Source organism: Erpetoichthys calabaricus, chromosome 14 (assembly GCF_900747795.2).
Source record: "Erpetoichthys calabaricus chromosome 14, fErpCal1.3, whole genome shotgun sequence".
Taxonomy (NCBI): Eukaryota; Metazoa; Chordata; class Cladistia; order Polypteriformes; family Polypteridae; genus Erpetoichthys; species Erpetoichthys calabaricus.
In genome coordinates, this window is record NC_041407.2 from 100,031,005 (window position 1) to 100,058,750 (window position 27,746).

General features: G+C 43.5%; 2 protein-coding genes across 2 annotated transcripts in view; one reads left to right on the forward strand and one right to left on the reverse strand.

Moving 5' to 3' along the window:
• nkiras2 (NFKB inhibitor interacting Ras-like 2) overlaps nt 1-27,746 on the forward strand; it is a 292,782-nt gene that overhangs the window by 236,494 nt on the left and 28,542 nt on the right. The window lies entirely within an intron of this gene.
• dnajc7 (DnaJ (Hsp40) homolog, subfamily C, member 7) overlaps nt 1-27,746 on the reverse strand; it is a 49,782-nt gene that overhangs the window by 15,389 nt on the left and 6,647 nt on the right. The window contains exons 2-7 of the mRNA XM_028818716.2: nt 10,715-10,803; nt 6,342-6,466; nt 6,087-6,200; nt 1,756-1,830; nt 1,447-1,565; nt 222-375 (exon numbers count right to left, since the gene is read on the reverse strand). Of these exons, the coding sequence (XP_028674549.1) occupies nt 222-375; nt 1,447-1,565; nt 1,756-1,830; nt 6,087-6,200; nt 6,342-6,466; nt 10,715-10,803 (676 nt within the window). The remainder of the gene's footprint in view (nt 1-221; nt 376-1,446; nt 1,566-1,755; nt 1,831-6,086; nt 6,201-6,341; nt 6,467-10,714; nt 10,804-27,746) is intronic.

The window sequence follows — 27,746 nt, forward strand, 5'->3', positions numbered from 1 at the left end:
TTCTTTCATTCTGGTTCCCATGATCAAAAGATCCCATGTGAAAATCTGACCCAATTCAATGGAAAAATAGGAAAATATTTTGAAAAGGGGGGGGGGGTGAAAAGCTCAGACGGGCCTTGTAATTTGTTATTCTTAAATACTAATTCGAGTTGATCACATCACACTTTTTAGAATAAAAAAAAAAAAAAAGTTTTGATTCCTCCTTGCCATGGCATACTTACTCGGCAGGCCAGTCTAGCTTTCTCATGATCGGGTGCCATTCTCAGCGCCTGGACAAAAAACTGCACGGCTTTGTCGATGCAGTCTTCATAGTAGAGGCACAGTCCACGCACATAGAGGGCATCGGCGTTTGTGGAGTCCATACGCAAGATATCACTAAAAAGACAGACAAGGCAATGAGAAACACTAAATCACACTGCAGAACTTGACAAGTCCACATCAGAAAGGCCACCATCATTGACTTCCCTGGAATGATGGGAAATCTTTGTTCATTTGTACTCACAGTGGAAATTTTGGGGATAGCTGACATGTGAAGGAAACTGCAGGCACTCGTTCAACATTAAAGAGACATGCCATACTAGAACGCTTATTAGTAGCAGGCGGTGTGGCCCAGTGGTTAAGGCTTTGGATATCAAGCACTGGCACGGTGGCGCAGTGGTAGCGCTGCTGCCTCGCAGTTAGGAGACCCGGATTCGCTTCCCGAATCCTCCCTGCGTGGAGTTTGCATGTTCTCCCCGTGTCTGCGTGGGTTTCCTCCCACAGTCCAAAGACATGCTGGTTAGGTGGATTGGCGATTCTAAATTGGCCCTACTGTGTGCTTGGTGTGTGTGTGTGTGTGTGTGTGTCCTGCAGTGGGTTGGCACCCTGCCCGGGATTGGTTCCCTGCCTTGCGCCCTGTGTTGGCTGGGATTGGCTCCAGCAGACCCCCGTGACCCTGTGTTTGGATTCAGCGGGTTGGAAAATGGATGGATATCAAGCCCCGAGGTTGTGGGTTCAAATCCCACCACCACAACACGTCACTTCACCCGCCTGTGCTCCAACTGAATAAAGAAAAGAAATGGAACCAACTGTGTCTCAAAAATGTTGTGAGTCGCTTTGGATAAAAGTGTCGGCCAAATAAATAAATGCAAATGCAGTAAGGTGATGTTCAGTGTTAGCCATTATGGGTGCAATGAGACATGAAGCAAAATGGCACCTTTTCTTGGTTAAATGAATGGATTACAATATGCAAGCTTTCAAGGCAAAGCAGGCCCCTTCTTCAGAAAGCTTATGACAAATGAACCCACGTCTGTCATTACACAAGTGCATCACATCCACCAGTCAACTTGAGCAGCACGCACTGCCGCCACCAAGCGCCCTTTACCCAGAGACATTTTACTTTCCACCACCAGCACTCTTGGACGTATGCAGAGTTATGTCAAGTACAGAGGATTAAGCAGTGCTTACCTGGCTACAGACTGTGCCTCTGGGTAGCGGCCAAGCAATGCTAAGCACTCTGCCTTCAGGATTTTAAAGCGGTGACATGACGGGGCAAACTCCAGAATCCGGTCCATGCAGAACACCACCTGCAAAACATGACGGAGGGGGGTGCAACACACAATCAGCTCACTGATGCTCACAGAGGACCAAGTGGTTTATTAGACAAATGTGATTCTATGGCATGGCACAGCAGAGAGGAAAGGTTTCTTGGCACAGAAACCTGCAATCTAAAATCTGTGTTGCCTGGCATGCAAAACACCAAAGCAGAAAGACTACCTTTCTGAAATCCCGCTTGTCAAAGTCGCTCTCTGCCATCTTCTCAAAGTCGCACACAGATCTGGAATTCCTCAGCTGCACAAAAGAATCAGAAAGTGACAATCAGCAAGAATCCTCAGGAAGTTTGATCCGATTGGCTGAATCTAGCAGCAGGCTTTGTTTATTGGCTGAAACTATAATTAACGTGATCGTCATTGCATTAGATGTCACGATTTTGGCTGCTTGAACTTCACGATTAACTCCCCTTGTAGCGGTGCTACTAGAGTTTGAAACTGCAACTCCCAGCAGTGGCTCTGATTGGTCTTCTACTGAGGGTGCAGGGGCTGTTGGGGTCAAAGGAGGTCAGCACGGCTTTTAAAAAAGGGGCCAATGACCAAAAGGAAAAGAGGTATTTTGTATTTTATTATTACAGTGGAACCTCTAGATACGAGTTTAATTCGTTCCAGCACTGAGCTTGTATAGCGAATTTCTCGTATCTAGAACAAACGTCCCCATTGAAAATAATGGAAATCCAGTTAATCCGTTCTGCATCCCAAATATATTAACATAAAAATCATTTTTCCTAACAAATAACACTGATAAATTATATATACTGTAGTCTACCTTTAATAAATAACACTGGTAAATAATATAACTGATTATTAAAAGAATCAAAACAGGTGTCCAAAGTGCAGTAGAGCATTCAATAAATCTTTAAATAAATAATCCTTAAAACAGTTGTGAAGTGGAGGTTTAAAGTACATAAGAATAACAATCCTTTAACACGAGGTTAAAACGTCAACAGGAAGCAGTCTTCAAAAAACAGATGACAATCCCCGGTGCTTCTTCTCTGTTAGCGTCTCACCCGCTTCTCCCATGCGGGCTCTGCAACAGGCGAGACACTTAATGCAGCTGACCTTCTCTACACCGTCCTGCTTCAGCTGTTTGGCTCGCCTGTTCAGCTACACACGAGCCTGTACTCGCTCGCTCTCTCGCACCGACTTCCTACTGCTGCGGATTCCTGCCTCCTCCTGCAACCTCCGTTCTCTCTCCTCTCTTTTCTTTTACTTCTTCTCCCCCATAACCGGCTCGCGCTTCTCTATATATGCGGGGAAGACATGGCAGCTGCTAGGGTTACCACTTTTAATACAAAAAAATAAGGGACGCATACGTATTGATTCAAAACGGGACGCGCAATTTCGTTCTCAAATACTGGACGATTCCGTATTTTAAAGGACAGGTAGCAACCCTGCCCAGCCCATCAGCCACAGGACAAATCATGGATGTGGGCAGTTTCCTACCTGTGCACTTAGGTGAGAAATGCAGACACCGCAGATCGCGGCTCGCAACTGCTACCACGCCCCCTCGCTAAGCTGCGAGCTATACCCACAGCCTGGCACGTGGCTCGTTACGTGAGCCAATGCTCGTATTTAGATCTGAATTTTTCGCTCATACTTTCCTCGTATTTTGAATTTCTCGTATACAGAGGTGATCGTATCTCAAGATTCCACTGTACCACGCTTATATTAACGTCACCTGCTTGTTGTCTGGTACAAATCTTGTAATTGATATTTAACCCACTTCCTATTGTGCAAATGACTTGAAATTTTGCACACTTACTCACTTCCGATGACAATACATGAATCAATAATCAGTTTCACGAATTGATCAATTAATCCATGTTAAGAAATGAAATTTTCATATGAAGAATAGTTCAAGATTTCACCAATAGATGGCGCTAGTAACGGTGAGAAATATTAAAGTGTTAAAATATTGATTACAAAATTATACTAAATCAAACCCAAGACTAAAAAGTTGAAAATTATATATATAAAAATACTTTTTAAAAAACAACCTTATATTAAGTTAAAAAGTGTACTAAAAAGTTCAAAATAAGTCTCTCATATATCACTTGTAAAATAAAAGCGTGGGCACTTTTCATCAATCAACATTCAAAAAACACTTCTTAAAATCTTAGCAAAAGTGCCCACGCTTTTATTTTACAAGTGATGTATGAGAGACTTATTTTGAACTTTTTAGTACACTTTTTAACTTAATATAAGGTTGTTTTTTAAAAAGTATTTTTTTATATATATATTATTTTGTGTCTCAAGTTCCTGTCTGGGGCATGGTGGTGCAGTGGGTAGCACTGATGCCTCGCAGTTGGGAGACCTGGAGACCTGGGTTCGCTTCCCGGGTCCTCCCTGCGTGGAGTTTGCATGTTCTCCCCGTGTCTGCGTGGGTTTCCTCCGGGCGCTCCGGTTTCCTCCCACAGTCCAAAGACATGCAGGTTAGGTGGATTGGCAATTCTAAATTGGCCCTAGTGTGTGCTTGGTGTTTGTGTGTGTCCTGCGGTGGGTTGGCACCCTGCCCGGGATTGGTTCCTGCCTTGTGCCCTGTGTTGGCTGGGATTGGCTCCAGCAGACCCCCGTGACCGTGTGTTCGGATTCAGCGGGTTGGAAAATGGATGGATGGAAGTTCCTGTCTGTCTGCCTGCCTTCTGTTGGGTTACCTGTGCTTATTCATTTTGTCCTGGATCGTTTCTTGGTTGGGGTCTGGATTGTCTGCCGGTTACTTGAGGACTGTCTGGAGATTTATGGCCATCCTGAGAAGAAAGGAGCGCTCCTAAACCAGTCTTCACCATTTCAGGAACTAGCGGTAGGACTATCTTTACATTCCCATTCAACATGCGGATCTCTGGACTATCTATTTTCATCATTACATTTCATCCATTGCCGTTTTACATGGACTTTACTGTGTGCGTTTTGTTTGTGCATTGTTGTATTTAATGTATAATCACCGTAAGGGGAACAGGGGTGGTAACGTTGTTTCCATTATTAGTGTTAATACATTCTTTATTTGCTATTTTATTTCCGTTGGCTTGTTGTCTCTGTTTGTGAGTATGTGAAGGTCGGGCCAAGGCTGGGTGCATCCCTGGAATCTCCACTAAAAAAATAAATAAATCACCGTCTCTTGAATCTTAGAGGCACCGGACTGCTTTTTCTGGCAGGCCAAGAAAAATACAGGAGCGGCATATGCGCAGGATTGTGAGAATGATTACAGACAACCCACAGATCACCTCCAAAGACCTGCAAGAACATCTCACTGCAGATGGTGTATCTGTACATCGCTCTACAATTCAGCACAATTTGCACAAAGAACATCTGTATGGCAGGGTGATGAGAAAGAAGCCCTTTCTGCACTCACACCACAAACAGAGTCACAAATGCTCATTTGGACAAGCCAGATTCATTTTGGAACAAAGTGCTTTGGAGTGATGAGACAAAAATTGAGATATTTGGTCACAACAAAAAGCGCGTTGCATGGCGGAAGAAGAACACCGCATTCCAAGAAAAACACCTGCTACCTACTGTTCCATCATGCTGTGGGGTGGGCTGTGTGGCTAGTTCAGGGACTGAGGCCCTTGATAAAGTCGAGGGTCAGATGAATTCAACCCAATATCAACAAATTCTTCAGGATAATGTTCAAGCATCAGTCACAAAGTTGAAGTTATGCAGTGGTTGGATATTCCAACAAGACAATGACCCAAAATACAGTTGGAAATCTACAAAGGCATTCATGCAGAGGGAGAAGTACAATGTTCTGGAATGGCCATCACAGTCCCCTGACTTGAATACCGTCGAAAATCTATGGGATGATTTGAAGCAGCTGTTCATGCTCGGCAATCATCAAAATGAACTGAACTGGAGAGATTTTGTATGGAAGAATGGTCAAAAATACCTCCATCCAGAATCCAGACACTCATCAAAGGCTACAGGAGGACAGCGTCTAGAGGCTCAACTAAGTATTGATGTCATATCTCTGTTGGGGTGCCCACATTTATGCACCTGTTTAATTTTGTTATGATGCATATTGCATATTTTCTCTTAATCCAATAAACTTAATGACACTGCTGAAATACTGTTTCCATAAGGCATGTCAGATATTAAAAGGAAGTTGCTACTTTGAAAGCTCAGCCAATGAGAAACAAAAATCCAAAGAATTAAGAGGGGTTCCCAAACATTTTTATATGACTGTAAGTGGGGATGCGTCCTCAAGCCCTGTCCAGGTTTTGTTCCCACCTTACAGCTCCCCCCCCCCCCCCCCCAAAATAAGGATAGGCTTTGGCTCCGAAATACTCCTGTCCCGATTTTTTGTGAATTCAGAAAACATTAAGGAGACGAATTACCGAGTGGTAGGGCAAGAATACAACAGAGCAGAATTCAGACCATGCATGGCATTGTGTTCACAGCATGAAACCCTTCAATCAACATGGCCGTAAGTGTGGTAAGGAAATCCTTTTCTGTTATCTAGACTTGAGTCATTTTGACACCGAACATCAGTGGGCTTACCTCCTGCTGTGCCTGTACATTATCGGGCTCCATTTCAAGGACTTTCTGGAAACAGCGGGTTGCTGCCATGGCATTACCCAGTGACAAATGGCACTTGCCTTCCCGAAGATGACCCTGAAATGACACAGCAAAGTTATTTTGTTCAAGACAAACTTGCGACAACATGAAGGCAGCTAGTCAGACACGCACACACACACACACACACATAGCGAGAACCTCACTCAGGACTCCACAGACAGACCACTGGACCACTACCTTCACAAATGTGTCATCCAGCCTGACAGCCTGCTGTGCATCTTCAAGTGCATCGCGGAAGCGACCCAGCATCATTAGGGTGGCAGCCCGGTTTCCATAATAACTGGCATTCCTGGGACATGAATCTGAAAAACAAAAAGTGTTTCAAGCATAAAAAACAGATGCAATTAACACTGGGATTGCATTTGGCGGTGAAGAGAGAACTGCCAAGTGGCACAGTAGACCATCAGGATGTGGAATCCCCTTCTGGTATTTGTAATGGCCTCAAGTGACCCTCAACTCTAATGGCATACCAGTGAACTTGTATGGCTCATGGAAATCATTTTAAAGGTAATACATACGACAAAAGATGCTTCATAAAACAGAGGCAAGGATTTTCTTTTGACATTTTGGATCATCAGTGGGCTTGCTGCAGATGCCCCATGTTGTGTTCAGCTCTTAGCGAAATACCGACGTCCGCAAAGGCTGTCAAATTTGACCTGGAAAGCCACAGTAGTGGCAGGTTTTCACCCAGGAACAAACTGAAGATCTAAATCTAGACTACTGTCAGAAATGACTTCTCTGCCTAATTTGTCTTTTTTGTGCGTCATTTTGGTTTTGTCATCTAACAGATGTTTACAGAAATCTGTCACATGGATATACAGAGGGGGAAATAAGGATTTGATCCCATGCTGAATATGTAAGTTTGCTCACTTACAAAGAAATGAACAGTCTCTAATTTTTATGGTAGTTTCATTTTAATGAAGAGAGACAGAATATTCTCTTTTTTTCGGCTGCTCCCGTTAGGGGTTGCCACAGTGGATCATCTCTTCCTGTCCCTGTCATCTTGTTCTGTCACCCACATCACCTGCATGTCGTCTCTCACCATATCCATAAACCTTCTCTTAGGCCTTCCTCGTTTCCTCTTGCCTGGCAGCTCTATCGTTACCATCCTTCTCCAAATATTCCCAGCATCTCTCCTCTGCACATGTCCAAACCAACACAATCTCACCTCTCTGACTTTGTCTTCCAACTGTCCAACCTGAGCTGACCCTCTAATGTCCTCATTTCTAATCCTGTCCATCCTCGTCACACCCAGTGCAAATCTTAGCATCTTTAACTCTGCCACCTCCAGCTCTGTCTCCTGCTTTCTAGTCAGTGCCACGGTCTCCAGTCCATATAACATAGCTGGTCTCACTACCGTCCTGTAGATAGATAGATAGTAGATCTTCCCTTTCACTCCTGTCGATACCAGTCTGTCACAAATCACTCCTGACACACTTCTCCACCCATTCCACCCTGCCTGCACTCTCTTCTTCACTTCTTTTCCACTATCCCCGTTACTCTGTATTTAAACTCCTCCACTTTCACCAACTCTACTCCCTGCATCCTCACCATTCCTCCCAGTCACACGCATGTAATCTGTTGTGGTGGTCCTACTGAGCTGCATTCCTCTCCTCTTCTCCCCACAGCATATCTCCACATCTCCAGGGTCTCCTCGACCTGCTCCCTACTATCGCTACAGATCACAATGTCATCAGCACACATCACAGTCCATGGGGACTCCTGTCTAATCTCATCTGTCAACCTGTCCATCACCATTGGGTATAAGAAAGGGCTCAGAGCCGATCCCTGATGTAATCCCACCTCCGTCACTCCTACCGCAGATCTCACCACGGTCACACTTCCCTCGTACATATCCTGTGCCACTCTTACATACTTCTCTGCCACTCCAGACTTCCTCATTCAATACCACAGCTCCTCTCCAGGCCCCCTGTCATTTGCTTTCTCCAGGTCCACAAAGACACAATGCAAGTCCTTCTGGGCTTCTCTCTACTTTTCCATCAACACCCTCAGAGCAAATATTGCATCTGTGGTGCTCTTTCTTGGCATGAAGCCATAAATGGAGAGACACAGAATATCAACTAAAAATCAAGAAAAAAAATACATTACATAAATGTTATAAATTGATTTACATGTCATTGAGAGAAATAAGAATTTGATCTCCAACAACAGATTGGGATTACAATCAATTCCAGATACTCCTAATCTCAATTTGTTATGTGTATAAAACCCACCTGTCCACAGAATCAATTTCTTTTATTCCAACCTCTCCACCACTGTGGACAACACCAAAGTGCTGTCAGAGGACGTCAGGGACAAGACCTGCACAAGGGTGGAATGGGCTACAAGATCACCAGTAAGAAGCTTGGTGAGAAGGTGACAACTGTTTGTGTGATTATTCAGAAATGGAAGAAATATAAAATGGCCATCAATCACCCTTGGGCTGGAGCTCCATACAAGATCTTGCCTCATGGGGAGAGGATGATCATGAGAAAGGTGAGGGATCAGCCCAAAACTACATAGGAGGAGCTTGTTAATGATCTGAAGGCAGTTGGGACCACCACAGTCGCCAAGACCACCAGTGGTAACACATTGTGCCGCTCGCAAAGTCACCTTGGTCAAGAAGGCACATGTACAGGCCCGTCTTAAGTTTGCCAGTGAACATCTAAAAGACTCAGTGAATGCTTGGAAGAAAGTGCTGTGGTCAGATGAAACCAAAACCGAGCTCTTTGGCATCAACTCGACCGGCCATGTTTGAAGGAAGAGAAATGCTGTGTATGACCCAAAGAACATCAACCCCACAGTCAAGCAAGGAGGTGGACACATTATACTTTGGGACTGTTTCTCTGCTCATTCCATGAGATCACTCCGCTCCGGATCATTAACAAGCTCCTCCTGTGTAGTTTTGGGCTAATCCCTCACCTTTCTCACGATCATACATGGAGGTCCAGCCTGATGGCGATTCTGTCTCTCCATTAAAATGAAACTACCATAAAAATTAGAGACTGTTCATTTTTTTGGAAGTGAGCAAACTTTCAAATTCAGCAGGGGATCAAATACTTATTTCCCCCCACTGTAGGCGTTATGTTCGTTGTTTGTAAATTGTTAACAGTTTTAATGAGAACAGGCCACCCAGTCCCACCAAGCTTGTCGGAACTTGAAGATCATTAAGGTTGTCCTCTTTTTCATTTATCTACAGTTCTCCAGTTTAAGGAAATATGGCCAGCAGCCATATCACTTGAACTTCAGAAGAGGTCACCCACCTGAAGCTTAGCATGTTCAGGTCCAGCTAGTACTTGGATGGGAGACCATCTAGGACAGGGGTGTCGAATGCCAGTCCTGGTGGGCCGCAGTGGCTGCAGGTTTTCATTCTAACCCTTATTCCTAATCAGTGCCCAGTTTTCGCTGCTCATGAACTCCTTTTCCCTTCATTTTCATAGCCCTGATTTTAAGGATTTGGTCCTCTGAATTGATTCGTTTCTTCATTAAATGGCAGCCAAACAGAAATGAGATGTGAAACGAGCAGACAGATGACCAGCTAAACTGGAACGTCAAACTCCAGCCAATTTCACTTCAACCAGTTTCTTAATGAGAAGCCAATTCTTGCTGTTATTGAATATCGTGACTTGTTGCTACTCTCGTACTGCCACAGCAGACTGTTGATTTTTCTGCTTTTTCTAAGACCACCGTCAAGATGTTTTGGTGACCTGAGCAGACCAACATGGCCAAGACCTTCACCTTTCTGTATTTTCAGGTGAGCTGGTCATGTGGTGGCTTGTTTTGTGTCTCATTATTGTTTGGCTACTCATTAAGGAAAAAGAAACAACAACTGAGGGGTCTGAGTCACATCAATTAAATCTAAGGCAAAATGAGTTAATCAGCAGCAAAAACGGCTCACTAATTAAGAAGATGGTTAGAATGAAAACTTGCAGCCACTGTGGCCCTCTAGGACAGGAGTTTGACTCCCCTGCTACAGGACTTGGTATAATGCACTACATGTCAACCTTTCCTTAAGAACACCATTTCAATCCTGATTTAGTATTGAGCCTTGGGTGGTTTCAGTGCCCCACAGTAGGTCTTAACAGGGCACTGACTCTCACGGTATGATCCTGAGCAAGCCATTCAACCCACCTTTGCTCCAACTGCTTCATTTTGTATCTCATTATTGTTTGGCTGCTAATTAAGGAAAGAGAAACAATTAAGGGGTCTGAGTCTTCAATAACAATTTAATTAAAATTAATTCAGAATAAGTTAATTAGCAGCAAAAACAGGCCACTAATTAAGAAAATGGTTAGAATGAAAACCTGCAGCCACTGTGGCCCTCCAGGACCGGAGTTGGGGACCCCTGCACTACTGGCTCTTATACTTGCCACATGAGAAAACCAGCCACATTTTTTTGGGATTTTGATTCAATATACTTTGTTGATCTCCAAGGGGAAATTGTCTTTTTGTATGACCTTTTGGGGGGGGCGGAGCACCTGGGGAGCAATTTTCAGATTAAAGGCCCAACAGAGTAGGATCCCCTTCTGGCATACATGCCTCTCTCTTACCTATAGCTTTTGAATAGAAGTTAAATGCTTCTGAATAATCTTTCCTCACGTAGAAGGCATTTCCTTGCTCTTTGAAATCTTCTGCTTCTCTACAAAATAAAAAAAAACAACAAACAGTGAGAGTTAACAAAAATGTGTATACGCAAACTAATACAGATTAGTAAGAGAAAAGTGTAATCAGCCTCTCAGGTGAATTTATTTAAAAAAAAATTCCTGATTGGGGGGGGGGGGGGGGGGGGGGGGGGGAGTATAAAAGAATGTTAAAGGTTAAAAAAATGGGGCCTACCTGTCCACAATAGGCACAAACTAAGGGGCTGCAAGCTCACCACAATAATGGGGAATGCCTGCTCTCTTTTTCTGTTCTGTTTTTCCTGGAAGAACTGAGCCAAGTCTAGGAATTCATAACAGAAATGCATTAAAATAAATAAATAAATCAGTATAATGAAGGCAGGATAAGAACCCTTGAGTTAATCTTGGTGGTTACAGAGAACTGCAAGTTTTCTTCTCATGGGAAGTGATAATATAAATGGCACAATACAAGATGGATATTAACTGAGTAAAGGCCAGTATTTGTTCAAATCAGCGTATTCTTGTATTGAGTTGTCCTCTGTTGACAGGCTCAGAGTGCGTATTGAGATTGTAAAAGCAAAGCAGCACAAAAGGACAGAACCATAGCATTTTTTTTCTAAATAGTGGAAGGGTTGGACAGTTGAGAGACAAAGTCAGAGAGGTGAGATTGCGTTGGTTTGGAGAGATGCTGGGTATATTGGGAGAAGGGTTTTAAGGACAGAGTTGCCAAGCAAGAGGAAAAGATATATACACACATACATACAAAAGATATATACATATCTATTATAAAAAAAAAGGCTTGGAAGGAGACGATATGTGATCTTCTCAGAAGACAATCTGACATCCAGCGAGAGACACCTTAACGTCATGCGAGACAAGGCAGCTGCTGTACAGGCTTTTAAATGATCGACGCGCAGCGCGACAAGCAGAACACGCAGCTCGGCAGCAGAAACACAGCAGCTGATCAGACCGCATTTCTTCAGTGTGCGTTCAGCCCACGCCAATGACAATGCAAGTGGTTGTATTGTAGCGCGTTTGGGGGACAGATAATGGGAGGGGCTGGGTTAGCAAAGCAAGCAGGGGGGCAAAGCACCCTAGTGTGTGTATATATATATATATATATATATATATATATATATATATATATATATATATATATATATATATATATATTCATTGCATTTGTAGTCTGTGTCACAATCTGATTGTATGGGTGGTTACCTACCAGGTAACGCTTGTGGTTGGTCAGCAAGTCAGCTAACATCCGCCACGGTGCCCTCATTTCAGTTGCAAGAAGCAGATCATAGAATGGTTGAAATAGTTTACTGTCAAATAATGCAAAGAGTACGCGACACGTGTTTCGCCCTAATTCTGGGCTCATCAGGCGTACACACTCACGTTGCGCCACGGCGTGTGGTTCATGCAACATTAGAGGCTTCGCCTCTGGCGCTGACGCCCGAGGTTCAATTCCCTGAGAGGGGGTGGGGGGGTGGGGTGCAGTGAGTGTGTACGCCTGATGAGCCCAGAATTAGGGCGAAACACGTGTCGCGTACTCTTTGCATTATTTGACAGTAAACTATTTCAACCAATATATATATATATATATATATATATAAACACATACATATACACACACACATATATATACACACATATCTACATAATAGAATAATTAAAAAGTATTTGCTATCTCTAGCCCTACAAGTACTTTCAGCATCTTTCCTCTGTATTTGCTTGTGTCTGAACGTTTTTCTCCGGTGCTCCCCATCTCAAGTCTGCTTCTCATTCTCTGTCATTGTTCTCGAGGCGCCTTTCTCACCTCCGGTCTGCTTTTAAACTTGCTGTCTTTGAAGGCAACTCTCTTAGTGTGCCTCATAAGCCTTTTTATCCTCGCAGGTGGCGCAGTGGTAGTGCTGCTGCTTTGCAGTAAGGAGATTGTGGGTTCGCTCCCCGGGTCCTCCCTGTGTGGAGAGCGCTTTGAGTAGTGAGAATATATAAATATATAAAATGTAAAGTATATAAATGCTGTATAAATGTAAAACCTTACTCCTTTCTATGTTAATTAATGTTGTCTTATTTTAATTTCTTATTTTGTCTTTTATTTTTCTTCTCTTCATTATGTAAAGCACTTTGAGCTACTTTTTGTATGAAAATGTGCTATATAAATAAATGTTGTTGTTGTTGTTATTGACTCCTCCTCATGCGTCTAAAGTTGGTACTTCCTCTTTTGTCATGTTACCAAAGCCAAACTGACCAATGAGGTTGCTTAGAGGGACTGGACACATAGACCTTAGTGTTTTATTATATAGTATCTCTCTCTCTATATTATATATATATATATATGAATGATACATAGACCTATATGTATAAAATATCTGTCTATATGTTCCCTATATAATCCTACACCCTTTAACTTATCTGAACCAAATTTTGCAGAGTTGCTCTATGGGGCTTTATAGATAAGACAGACTAGTTTACAACCTAAAACTTTGATCCTGGGTGTTCCACTCCCACCATGTGTGCTTTAGTTTGCACACCGATGCCACCTGCTGGCACACAGTAAGTTAAACATCTGAACAGACCGAAGCCAAACTAGCAGACAAAATGAGCACAGCTTACTTTTTTTTTTTTTTGTTCTTTATTTTACCTTATACGATTTCTCGTATTAGAAATTTGTTAGTTTTCGCATACCCCTTGGGGTCAGAGCGCAGGGTCAGCCATTGTACAGCGCCCCTGGAGCAATTACAGGTTAAGGGTCTTGCTCAAGGGCCCAGCAGAGTAGGATCTCCTTTGGCAGTGACGGGGATTCGAACCGGCAACCTTCAGGATACCAGCGCAGATCCTTAGCCTCAGAGCCACCACTCCACCCATACTTACGCATGCAACACCTCATGCTGCCTCTCTCTACTGTCAGGATGTCTGCAATCCACAATCAAACTCTTATAACTGTGTCGGCATCGCATGCTACTGGGTATACCAAGTTGCAGCCATTTGATGCTCTGCTTGGAGGAGCAGGAGGTTTGTGTTAAAAGTCCAGGCGTACCTAAAACAGTATGGAGGCCACTGAGCACATATGAAAACTTCAGAGGTACAATATGAAAATGTAGGGTGGTCCAAACATTAAGCTGATATCCACTGTCTGCAGACACAAGGCAGCAGGTCAAAGTAAATAAATAAGATATGACAACCTTAAGAGAAGCAGTCATATAAAGTGCACAGTTTGGGATACAGACTACCAAAATCCTGCGATTGCCTGGCGCCTTATCCAGGGGTGGTTCCAGCCTTGTGCCTCATGCTTGCTGGGATAGGCTCCAGCCTCCCCATGAGCCAACTCAGGTTAAATCCGTTTTTAAAGATGGCTGGATGGACTACAAAAGTAAAAACTAAAAAGAAGGAATCTCCTCATGGCTCAACTTACAGACAAAGCTCCAGATGACAAAGCAGCCATTTTGGTCCTCAACACTCCCTCCATGTGACTCGATGACCCGTCACCTTCAGCAGTTTAAGACTAAATAGGCAACAAATCCATTTGGACAAAACTTCCAACATTAAAACAAAACATTCTTATATAAAAAAAAATCTATCATGTTAACTTTGTTCAAGAAAAAAAAAATCCTTTCACTCGCACTGAGAGAGACATCTTCAACATTTCTCTATAAGCGGCTTTGGCTTGAATGCAGCGCAGGGTAAGTGATAAGGCCCAGGGGGAACATTCAATGACTTATTTCCACAAGACACTGTAATGCTCAGCAGCTCAAATCACAAGCCCATGTCTGACGGGAGCATAACTCAGAATCACAAGCTGCTGTCATTTTTCCATTCATATTTTATTATTTATAACTCAAAGCAGTAGAAAGTGAGAGAGGAGAGGAGGTTAGGAGCAGGCGCTGATACAGAGCATTGCTGCACCCACCACATGACAAACCAACTTAGGATCCCAGATTAGGACCCGAGTGCAGCCATGCAAGGGGTGACACCTCAGTACCACACTAGCTCAGAAGGAGTGGAACCAGTGGGAGTTTTTTTATGGTGGCTGGAGTGCCAATTCCCCCACCAACCCCCAGGTTTTTCCCTGCAGGTTGGAAGGTCTGGATGCAGATTAACGTCATACCCAGGACGGACCGACTGTAGATAAAGGGCCTTGCCCAACGAAGTAGACTCACTTTTGGCATTTACGCCATTCGAACTAGTGAAGACATTTAAAATATTTTTCTGCTAAGGAACCTACTGTGTGAAACAGTAACTTGCAGACATCCCTCCAATACATGGCTCTAAAATCAGCACTCCGTACGCGTTGTGCGGTCTTAACTAGTACGCCAAGACTTACCCAGGACGAGGCGCGCTGTCTGCATCCTGTCGCCGGGGCTGAACATTTTGAAGGTGCTAGCGGTACATTTATCTAAATTGCCTTAATGTAAATTATTCCGTCTACGCCAATGTCCACTTCAGACCATTCACACCTATAATGCGTTTGCTCATACAGATTTTACTGTACCTGAAGGCAAAACTCAGTGTGCAAAATGAGGAATGGACATCAATTGGGAAAAAGGATCTCTCGCTCAACATTTCAGAAAAGGAGTGGAAGGCAGCCATGCACAGGATTCAATCGAGCTCCATATGTGCAAAGCATACAATTATTCAAGTTAAAATTATCTATCGAGCGCATTCTCTTTTTGTTTAAAATTGTCCAGAATGTTTCCAGTGAAAGAGCCAACCTGCAAACCTTTCAGTCGAGCTCCAGCCTCACTGGGCCACACATTCCGAGTGTGTACTTTAAATGCCTTTCAGACAGCCTTGGAATCCCAATTCCTCCTAATCAATGTTTGGTGGGCTCCCAGAGGGGCTTAAAGTGGAGAAGGACAAACAAACTAATGGCCTTTACTTCACTATTGGCACGCAGACTTATCTTGCTCAACTGAAGGAATCCTAGCCCACCTCTTATAAGTCAGTGAGTAACTGATGTTATATACTATTTGAAATTGGGGGGTAAAAAATCAAATTCTCACATAGAGGATCTGTGCAAAACTTTTTCAAAAACCTGGCAGGAACTAATCAATAACATTTTAGAAGAAGCATTTAAATCGAGGAAGCAGATTCTCTTCCAATTTTTATTCTATATTTATATTTATTTATTCTTCCTACTATTAAAGTTTTACTCTGTTGGCCTAGCTCTCTCTTTCATGGGTGGGGGATGATTTGATTTGAACCAAGTTTTGTAAAACATGACTTGCTTGGACACCAAGCAGTAGTTGTAGCCGAGCGTTTCTTAAATCATGTTCCGTGCAACTCTAGGGTTTCGTAAAAACGTACAGGTGTTCAATGAGCCAGCAGTCATAATGTCTTGTAATCGGCTGTAGCTACTGGGAAAAATTAGCACCGATCAACGAGTACCCCGAATTTGATGTAACACTGAGCCCATCTCTCGCCACTCTGATCAGAGCTCACCCACATCAGAAAGCAGAGGTGCTGCCATCTGGCATAATTGTTACTAAACGTCTCTGTCATCTGATTCATTCAGGGTTCCTCTTGTCACCGTGAATCAACTAAACTGAATGTATTATTATCGCAGTTATTGTTACTTTCTCATATACAAAGTATAGGGAAATTATTGTAATTGTCCAAAAATTCGATTTTGATGAATCTCGACATTTTAGACCACCCTGACTTTCTCATATACAAAAGTATAGGGAAAGTTTTGAAATCCTCCAAAAATTCAACTTAGAATATATATATATATATAAATAAAATCCAACGTCCGTCCGCATGTCTGTCCGTTTTCACGAGAGAACTACTAATGGATTTTTTCTAGAATTTGCTTGAACACTCCAGTTGATTTTGCGACTTCTCTCATTGCACAAAGTATCACTGTTCGCTTGCGGTACTGATTTATTTGCATGAATCTGAGAGATATGCAGTGGGTCAAGGGGAGGGGGGGTGGCACCCTCCTTACTCTCGCGCCAGCCTTGGAGAGTACCTTTCATCCTCTTAGCTAGCGAACGAGAGAACTACTTAACAGCTTTATATCTGTTTTTTTTTTTCTAGAATTTTCTTGAACATTCCGGTTAATTTTGTGATTTCTCTCATTGCACTAAGAATCATAATTCACTTGCTGGAGCAATATATTTGCGCTAATCTGAGAGACACCCAGCGGGTTGAGGGGAGGGGGGGCGGGACCCTCCTCACTCTTGCGCCAGCCTCAGGGCGTATCTTACATCCACTTAGCTAAAAAACATTTATAGGTTACTTATATAAACTCCACACTGAATGTTATTTACCTTGATTTATTTACTTATCTTCCTACAGCGTAAAGTCAAAGTAGACTGCAGAGCTTCCTGTGTTTGATCGACATGGGCATGCTGACAAAGTACAGAGTGATTAAAAGAGCCAAGCGTCTCACCAGTTGTGCTCTGCACCCAGTACAGGACATTTACAATAGGAGATGTTAGACCAGAGCATTTAAAATTATTAAAGAACCTTCACAGCCCATGAACTGCCCGTTCAGCCTACCGAAATCAGGCAGTTTCTGTAGTCTTAAAGCCAAAACTGAGAGACTTAAAAGGCGCTTCTACCCTCAAGTCGTAAGACGTCTTAATCAGGACATGAATGACACTGTTGCTCAAACCTAATTTAACTATTTTTTTTAACTTATTGATATAATAACCCTATCATATTCTCTATGTATCTGTATCCTAATTATCTATTACTGATACATTATTTCTCTAATAGAGTCTGTTAAGCTAATCAGGCTTACATTTCACTGCACACTGTATGTGTATACAAGTGCATGTGACGAATAAAATGAATCTTGATGGACTGGCACCCTGTGGAGTCCTGACAACTTGGCACCCCCACAATGCTGAACCGATTTAAAGTGGTGAATGTTAAGTATATATTTTGAAATGAGTTGCCATTGTACTTTCCCCCACGTGTTTTAAGTGCTCTTTGGACTGGTTAAGATACTGCAGTCCTTACTAGAACATTAGACGAGAACAGGCCATTCAGCCCAACAAAGCTTGCCAGTCCTGTCCACTGAATTCCTCTAAAATAACATCAAGTCTAGTTTTGAAAGTCCCTAAAGTCTTACTGTCTACTACATGACTCGGTCACTTATTCCAAGTGTCTGTAGTTCTCTGTGTAAAGAAAAAACTCCTAATGTTTGTGCGAAATTCACCCCTTTACAAGTTTCCAACTTTGTCTCCGTGTTCTTGATAACCTCATTTTAAAGTCACCGTCTCGATCACTGCACTAATTCCCTTCATAATTTTAAACACTTCAATCACGTCACCTCTTAATCTTCTTTAACTTAAACTGTAAAGGCTCGGCTCTTTTCATCTTCCCTCATAACTCATCCCCTGTAGTCCTGAATCAGCCTTGTCGCTCTTCTCTGGACCTTCTCTAGTGCTGTTATGTCCTTTTTGTAGCCTGGAGACCCAAACTGCACACAGGACTCCAGATGACACCTCACCAGTGTGTTATAAAGCTTGAGCAGAACCTCGTTGGACTTGTACTCCACACGCCAAGGCACTATATAACCAGAAACTCTGTTAGTCGTCTTTAATGACCTCTGGATGCTGTCCGACAGTTGATACTGTCGAGTCCACTATGACTCCTAAATCCTGCTCACAAGGTGTACTTTCAATTTTCAGACCCCCCATTCTGTACAAAATTTACTATTACAAAATAGTTTTCCTTCTTATTTGGCCATCCCTATTGCATTACTAAACCGCCTATAAGTAAGCAGTATAATAATTTAATTTGCTTGTTTGCAATGGTGATGTACAGGTTGACAGACGAGATTAGACAGGAGTCCCCATGGACTGTAATGTTTGCTGATGACATTGTGATCTGTAGCGATAGTAGAGAGCAGGTTGAGGAGACCCTGGAGAGGTGGAGATATGAGAGGAGAGGAATGAAGGTCAATAGGACCACCATGACAGAATACATGTGTGTGAATGAGAGGGAGGTCAGTGAAATGGTGAGGATGAGAGGAGTAGAGTTGGTGAAGGTGGATGAGTTGAAATACTTGGGATCAACAGTGCAGAGTAACAGGGATTGTGGAAGAGAAGTGAAAAAGAGAGTGCAGGCAGGGTGGAGTGGGTGGAGAAGAGTGTCAGGAGTGATCTGTGACAGACGGGTATCAGCAAGAGTGAAAGGGAAGGTCTACAGGACGGTAGTGAGACCAGCTATGTTATATGGGTTGGAGATGGTGGCACTGACCAGAAAGCAGGAGACAGAGCTGGAGGTGGCAGAGTTAAAGATGTTAAGATTTGCATTGGGTGTTATGAGGATGGACAGGATAAGAAATGAGGACATTAGAGGGTCAGCTCAGGTGGGACGATTTGGAGACAAAGTCAGAGAGGCGAGATTGCGTTGGTTTGGAGATGTGCAGAGGAGAGATGAGGGGTATATTGGGAGAAGGATGCCAAGGATACAGCTGCCAGGCAAGAGAAAAAGTAGAAGGCCTAAGCGAAGGTTTATGGATGTGGTGAGAGAAGACATGCAGGTGATGGGGGTGACAGAACAAGATGACGAGGACAGAAAGATATAGAAGAAGATGATCCGCTGTGGTGACCCCTAACAGGAGCAGCCGAAAGAAGAAGGAGGAAGCCATAGAATACAGTTGTGGCCAAAAGTTTTGAGAATGACACAAATATTAATTTTCACAAAGTCTGCTGCTTCAATTTTTATGATGGCCATTTGCATCAACTCCAGAATGTTCTGAAGAGCAATGAGATGAATTGCAATTAATTGCAAAGTCCCTCTTTGCCATGAAAATCAACTTCATCCCAAAAAAAAAAAAAAAAATTTCCACTGCATGTCAGCCCTGCCACAAAAGGACCATCAATGCTTTGCACAAAAAGGGCTTCACAGGCAAGGATAGTAAGATTGTACCTAAAATCAACCATTTATCGGATCATCAAGAACTTAAAGGAGAGAGGTTCAGTTGTTGTGAAGAAGGGTTCAGGGCGCCCAAGAAAGTCCAGCAAGCACCAGGACCGTCTCCTAAAATTGATTCATGGTTCGAGATCTGGGCACCACCAAGGCAGAGCTGGCTCAGGAATGTCAGCAGGCAGTTGTGAGTGAGGTGAAGACTTGTGGAGGATGGCCTGGTGGGTGTCAAGAAGGGCAGCAAAGAAGCCAAGAAAAACATCAGGGACAGACTGATATTCTTGGATTGGACTGCTGGGGTCAAGTCATTTTATCTGATGAATCCCTTTTCTGATTGTTTGGGGCATCCGGAATAAAGAAAAGGTGAGCGGCACTACCATCAGTCCTGTGTCAAGCCAACAGTAAAGCATCCTAAGACGCTTCACGTGTGGGGTTGCTTCTCACTCACAATTTGGCCTAAGAACACAGCCATGAATAAAGAATGGGACCCAAACATCCTCAGAGAGGAACTTCTCCCAACCATCCAAGAACAGTTTGGTGATCAACATGATGGAGCACCAAGGCCATAAGGCAAAAGTGAGAACTAAGTGGCTTGGGGAACAAAACATCAAAATTTGGAGTCCATGGCCTGGAAACTCCCCAGACCTTAATCCCATTGAGAATTTGTGGCCAAGAGGCAGGTGGACAAACAAATTCTGACAAACTCCAAGCATTGATTATGCCAGAATGGGCTGCCATCACTCAGGATTTGGCCCAGAAGTTGATTGACAGCCTGCCAGGGCGAATTGCAGATATCTTGAGGAAGAAAGAAGGGCCAACTCTGCAAATATGGACTTTTTTGCATAAACTTTATGTAATTGTCAGTAAAAGCCTTTGAAACTTCTGAAATGCTTGTAATTCTACTTCAGTACACCATAGAAACATCTGAGAAAAAGATCAAAAAACACTGAAGCAGCAAAACCAAAACTAGTGTCATTCTCCAAGCCTTTGGCCATGACTGTACACTGGGGGTGCACACTCACTTAACTAAATCCAAAAAACTTGAGCGAGTTCAATAAATGAGAGATCAATAGGACAGAAAAATACAGAAATCCAGCCACTACAGACCAAAAATTGAAAAACCGCAGTGGATATGCCAGAGGTGAGTCCCAAAGACATTCATCTGGCCAGAGTGCTGACTACACACCCACCTGCTATTTTTATACCGGGACACATTTGACACAAACTGTTGCTACCATTTATAGAATGCCAGAGGTGTCCGAGGGCTGCAGTCAGATGCTGTTGCTCCGATGGCCGACACTGATATCTGTCTTTCAGGGAGAGACACTCGAGTCACTTGTGTCAATGACACAGCTGAAATTTGACAAAACCGACTGTGCTTGGGGTCGCTGGACAAAGCTCATGGTGCTTTAGGTTTTATTTTTGATCAAAAAAAAAAAAAAAAAAAAAATTCCCAAAACCTGGTCCTACATTTGTAAATTTTAGTCCACCCAGCACCAACAAAATGGATTTAATGCTTCTGATGGTAAATGGAAGGAGACATGGAGGCACAAAGCCTGCTTTTGTTAGCCCTTCTGCTGTTACCTGCCTGAAACAACGTCCTCTTTTCGTAATTGTTTTGCTGAACCCCCCCCCCCCCTAAATCTGGCTGATTTTGCATGTTTCTTCTGTAATTCTTGTCAAATTCCTCTTCTGGAGGCCTACATATCAGGATATAGATAAAAATGGTAATGAAGAACAAGGAGGATAGGATAGGCAGATTATACTCTTGTTTCAATGACATTTTGCAGGCTGTAATTTTGACTGCTTTCTAAACTCAGTCACAGTGTAGTTCCGGAAAAGGTGACGAGAACTACGCAGAAACACACTCATCTTTTTAAAGGTGTCACCCATTCACTGCATCAGGAGCCGGGGATGATGCGCATATTGTGTGTGCTTAGTACAGCAAAGTGAACTGGCGGTCGATAAAATGTGAAGTATAAAAGACCTGCTGGCACCTACTGATCAGCACATCCATCTGTTACTAGAGTCGCTCAGTTACAGCATCATGAAATGCCAGCAACATGCACGTTTGCACTGTGATGGACAGGTGTCGTGTCCAGGGTTTGTTCAGGCCTTGTGCCCTATGTAAGAGTTGAATTTGAACCCTGGTCCAAGGTGCACCTGGCATGTGTCTGAGTCTCATATCCTTCTGAGCTTATACTTAAAAGCGGACGCTGTTATTTTATTATTCACTATGATAAATGTATTTCGTGTTATTTTATATGACCCCTTAAGAGAAAAATGTTATATTTATGGCAGAATCTTTCTTCTATAATACAGTGGAACCTCGGGTCACGACCATAATTTGTTCCAAAACTCTGGTCGTAACCCGATTTGGTTGTGAACCAAAGTAATTTCCCCCATAGGATTGTATGTAAATACAATTAATCCGTTCCAGACCGTACAAACTGTATGTAAATATTTTTTTTTTTTTTTTTTAAGATTTTTAAGCACAAATACAGTTAAACCATAGAATGTACAGCGTAATAGTAAACTAAATGTAAAAACATTGAATAACACTGAGAAAACCTTGAACAACAGAGAAAACTAACACTGCAAGAGTTTGCGCTACAGCGCTACCAACTGCTCGCTAAAAACACTTTTTTTTTTTTAATGAGTTTTAAGCACAGGGAAAAAAATGAACATTTGAAAAATCTGTAATTTAATAAACCACCAAGAAATTGCAACAATGCATGCTACGAACCGATCGCTGTAAACAGAAATGAAGTGGAGGTTAAAATCCAATAGAAAAAAGTCTTCATTAAATACAACGAGGTTAAAACAATGCTCGAATCTGTCTCTTTAAAAACAAGCCCTTATGCGGCCAGCCCTCTCTCGCTCGCTCTTTCTCTTGCGTGCGTGCGTGTGTGTGTCTCTCTCTCTCTCGCGTGTTTGTGTGTGTGTCTCTCTCTCTCTCTCTCTCTCTCTCGCGTGTTTGTGTGTGTGTCTCTCTCTCTCTCACTGCACAGGGAGAGACTGAACACGTGCGGAAATCATTGGTGCGCACAAACCAAAAGGGAAACTGGCTTGTTCGTATACCGAGTGTGTGGTTGTGAACAGATGCACAAGTTTGGCAAACTTTTTGGTCGTAAACTGATCTGTATGTGTTCAGAGACGTTCGTGAACCAAGGTTCTACTGTACTGGTTCCTGTTTCTGTACCCAGCTGGATCATATATATAGGCCATTGTTCTTTTCTCTTCTTTGTGAAATTCACACATCTCCTAAAATAAAAATGAAAAATATACATTCAAAAAGTCACGTACATCCTAAGCAAACAGGACTATCAATCACATTGTGGTCTTCTAAGGTATCAACATCTGCCATGTCCTGTTAGCAACTAGGTGTAACCAATCATGTTAAAAGTTTTTCTTTTTCCAGTGGGGGGGGGGGGGGGGGGGGTGTCTGTATTCATAATTTTCTTCCACACCTGTGCTAGGTGGGATAGGCTCCAGCAGACCCCTACGGCCCGGTTCAGGACTGGGTGGGTTAGAAAAATGACTGACGTCGTATTTTCTTGTGCTTTATACAACAGCTTCTGTTCTAAACGGTTGCACTGACAATACTTGTCAAGTGAGAAGAGTCATTACATCTGGAACCCACCGACTTACAGGTCAGGTTGGGGCGGCATGCACTGGTACAGAATGCTGCCGCACCCATCACACGACGAAACAGCTCGGGATCCTAGTTGGTATCCCCCCCCCCCAGGCAGACATGCGGTCCAATCCCACCCTCCGGAAATGACCCTCTATCTGCAGCAGCCAGGTGTTACATGGGTGTCCACTTGGCCTGGTCCAGCCACTCGGGTCCTCAGCAATGAGTCGGATCACCCTCAGGTAATCGTGTCACATGGCCGTAGTGTCGTAACCGACGCTCCTTCATAATGCAAGTCATGTGCCTCATTCTGGACTCTGTGAGCAACTGCTTGTCCGACTGACTGCCAACACCAAAAGGTTTAAGAAAGTAAACCCTGACAGGCAAGAGTGAAACGTTTCGCAGGTCGAATCAAGCGGCCCCCAACTAAACAACTCAGATGGCAGGAAGGCGAGACTTCAGTTTTTCTCATTTACTAGACAAGTTACAACAAATCGCCTGGGTGAGAAAGAGGAAATGTAGAGGTGATTACAAACTCTGAATTACCAAATTTTATTACACTTAAACTTACTGCATTTAGTGTACAACTATTGCTGTGTCCTGGGGTGGCTTGTGGCCTTGACAAAAACACTGAAGGAAATGCTTAACTAAACAACAGCTAAATGTTTAGGGACAGGAATTGATGGACTTCCTGGTTGAAAATAATTACAATACATTTTATTTATATAGCGCCTTTCCCATGCACAAGATGCTTAGAAGCAAGCGTTCTAAGCATCACAATGCCACCATAACCTTTGGTGGGGCTGTTTCTAGGCTGATAAGTCCACCCAATGCTTGAAGTGGGCAGGTGCCCTCTCACGGCACAGTTTGAGGTCAGCTGGCACTTGCCAGTTTGCAGTACGAGCACTTCTACCCACCCCCCCCCATTCAGGTTTATGGTCACTTTTACCTTTTGGTATTCCATATGGGCACTTATCACAACCCCTCTGTACTAGAATGCCACGTGTGTTAACTGGTAGCTATGTCCTGGGAGTTGTAGTGATGCTTCCCATGTTGCCTAGCTTATATATGAGGGAGGGACCCCCAAATTCCTGGAATCAGTTAATAAAATGGGAGTATAGTGTAGTGATTGAGTATCATATGCCTACAGTCTAGTTGATCAGTGTGCCGAGTGGCAACATGCTGAGATAATCGACTGTATATTTCAGGCACTTATTCTACAATAAGACAAAGGTGATGTGGGTGAAGTCTAATCCACCATGGCCGACTTACCAGAGACAATTATGATCGTATTGAGGGTCCTGTTCTTAAAGAGAGTATTCCCTGTGGGCACACTGTTAATCTGAGACATTAAACTGCTGGAAAAGCATCAGGAAAAAACACATCCATAGAAGTGGCGCACCACAACACTGCATCTGCACACACCACGTCAGTCAGTCAGTCAGAGTTTTTGACCAAAAGCAATGCGTTTATTTGCTTCTCAGCACCCCTATTTGCCAGATCTTGCTTTCTGTAACTTCTTCCATCCATCCATTTTCCAACCCGCTGAATCCAAACACAGGGTCACGGGAGTCTGCTGGAGCCAATTCCAGCCAACACAGGGCACAAGGCAGGAACCAATCCCAGGCAGGGTGCCAACCCACCGCAGGACACACACAAACACACCCACACACCAAGCACACACTAGGGCCAATTTAGAATCGCCAATCCACCTAACCTGCATGTCTTTGGACTGTGGGAGGAAACCGGAGCGCCTGGAGGAAACCCACGCAGACACGGGGAGAACATGCAAACTCCACGCAGGGAGGACCCGGGAAGCGAACCCAGGTCCCCAGATCTCCCAACTGTGAGGCAGCAGCGCTACTCACTGCGCCACCGTGCCGCCCTCTGTAACTTCTTTTTCTTCCCAAATTTAAAATAATTCCCCAAAAATCCCCAAAAAAACCCCACATCAGGCTCTAGACACGGTCACCAAAGATTAAGTACAGAGAATGTCTGCAGGAAGAGGACAAGCACTGGGAGAAGGGGAGCATTCGGAAGGCAACCAGAAGGGAATTGCTGCAAGATTTAGAATAAAGTCTTTTTTTTTTTTTTTTTAAACTATTCCTGTATTTTTAGGTCTATTTGTATACACAAGAGAAAAATTAGCACCAAGAGTGCAGTCTCATTCTTATTATTATTACTACTTATTATTATTTGGCTGACCGCTTTACTCAAGATGACTTATAATATTTGAGATACGATTAACTATATTTCTTTGGTTTTTTTTCCCCCTGATTGGTGCACAGGCAGATGAAGTGACTCGCACAGGGTCACACAGTGTCAGCAGCGAGATTTGAACCCACAACCTCAGCATCTGAAGTTCAAGTCCCAAGACTTAGTGCAGTATGACCAGTGGCTGAAGTGGGATTGAGCAGGCAGTGTGGTGTAGGGCTCTATCTACTGCCACTTTATCAGACCCCATAGTTCTGGGAGGCAAAACCAAAATATCAAGAACCTGACTTGGTGGCGCAAACTACCTCCATCCATCTTTATAACCTGCTAATGCAGGGCAGGGCAGGGCAGCGTTACAGCTGGAGTCAATCCCAGCAATCACCAGGAGCAAAGCAGAGGCAACACCAGGACAGGGCGCCAGTCCATAACAGGATACACACACACACACATTAGGGGTGGGGGTACATCACACATATTTATATACTTACACATGCCTGACTGTGTGCAACTCATTAATAATAGCACTGAATGTATCATCACTGCGATGGTTTCATAATTTAATCAGCAACCCCCTTCAAGTGCGTCTCAACCACCGTGCCTGTTCCTTAATTTACCTAACCCTCTCCACTTCTTCAGTGGAATAACTTATTATTTTACTAAAATAAAATAATTTACTAAATAATAATAGGCGGCACATTGGCGCAGTGGAAGCGTCGCAGTAAGGAGACCTGGGTTCGCTTCCCGGGTCCTCCCTGCGTGGATTTTGCATGTTCTCCCCGTGTCTGCGTGGGTTTCCTCCCACAGTCCAAAGACATGCAGGTTAGGTGTACTTGGTGTGTGTGCCCTGTGGTGGGCTGGCGCCCTGCCCGGGGTTTCATGCCTGTCTTACGCCCTGTGTTGGCTAGGATTGGCTCCAGCAGACCCCCATGACCCTGTAGTTAGGATATAGCGGGTTGGATAATGGATGGATGGATAATTTACTAAAAGTGTAAAGTATTCTTTTCCGGAACACTCCTCTAACAATGATGTGCCCCTGGCTTCTTTTGCTTTCAGTAACCCAGTACTGGCATTTTATTCTTTACTAGTCATTAAGCCCGTTACAATAACGGGCACTAGAACAGTAGTGCATAAACATTAGTAGGAACAGTCTATATTAAATGGCAAGGGACTTTGACCTCATTCTTTTTGTTGGTCGTATTTTTCTTTCTTTCAGCCTCTCTTTTGTTGATGTTTACTTGCTGAGCTGACCGTTCTTCGTGGGCTGCCGCCGTGTATTGTGTGTCTTTAATTTTCTGTGACAGTAATACTGTCTTGTACATCTGCTGGCTTGTACGTCCGTAATATACCTTTAATTTTCTCTGGCGGTAATACAGGCATGCACGTCGGTAATATGCCTTTAATTTTTTCTGACAGTAATACTGGCTTGTATGTGGCTGTAATATACGTCACTGTATTGTGTACCTTTAATTTCCTCTCGCATTCATACTGGTTTGTATTTCCTTAAAATGCCTGTAAGTTTCTCTGACAGTAATATCACGCATCGCACCGTGCCTCGCGCATGCGCACTTCACCAGAAGACACCCACACACACACACGGACATCTGGACGCACACAAGGATTTTATTAAAGAGGATTTTGGCTGTATATATTTTATTTAGAGGGCAGCACGGTGGCGCAGTGGTAGCATCGCTGTAAGGAGACTCAGGTTCGCTTCCCGGGTCCTCCCTGAGTGAAGTTTGCATGTTCTCCCCGTATCTGTGTGGGTTTCCTCCCACAGTCCAAAGACATGCAGGTTAGGTACACTGGCGATCCTAAATTGTCCCTAATGTGCGTGTGCCCCGTGGTGGGCTGGCACCCTGCCCGGGGTTTGTTTCCTGCCTTGTGCCATGTGTTGGCTGGGATTGGCTGAAGGATTGAATTGAAGGATTTATCAACCGACTCCACAGCCCTGCTAATAAGCATTACTGTTTTTGTAGGGTTTTTTTTTCTTTGCATCTAATGATTTGATCCAAACAACATTTCATTGTATTTGTACAGCAACAATAAAGTATCATATTTGATGAATGCCCAGTCACATAACGTGCATGGCAGGTCTTGTACTGGGAGAGGAAGCCCACACATACACAGTAAGAACATGCAAACTCCACGCAAGGACCATCCAGGACACGACCCCTGGTCTCCTCGTGGCAAGGTGGCCGCGTTAGCAGCGCACCACTGTGCCTCCTG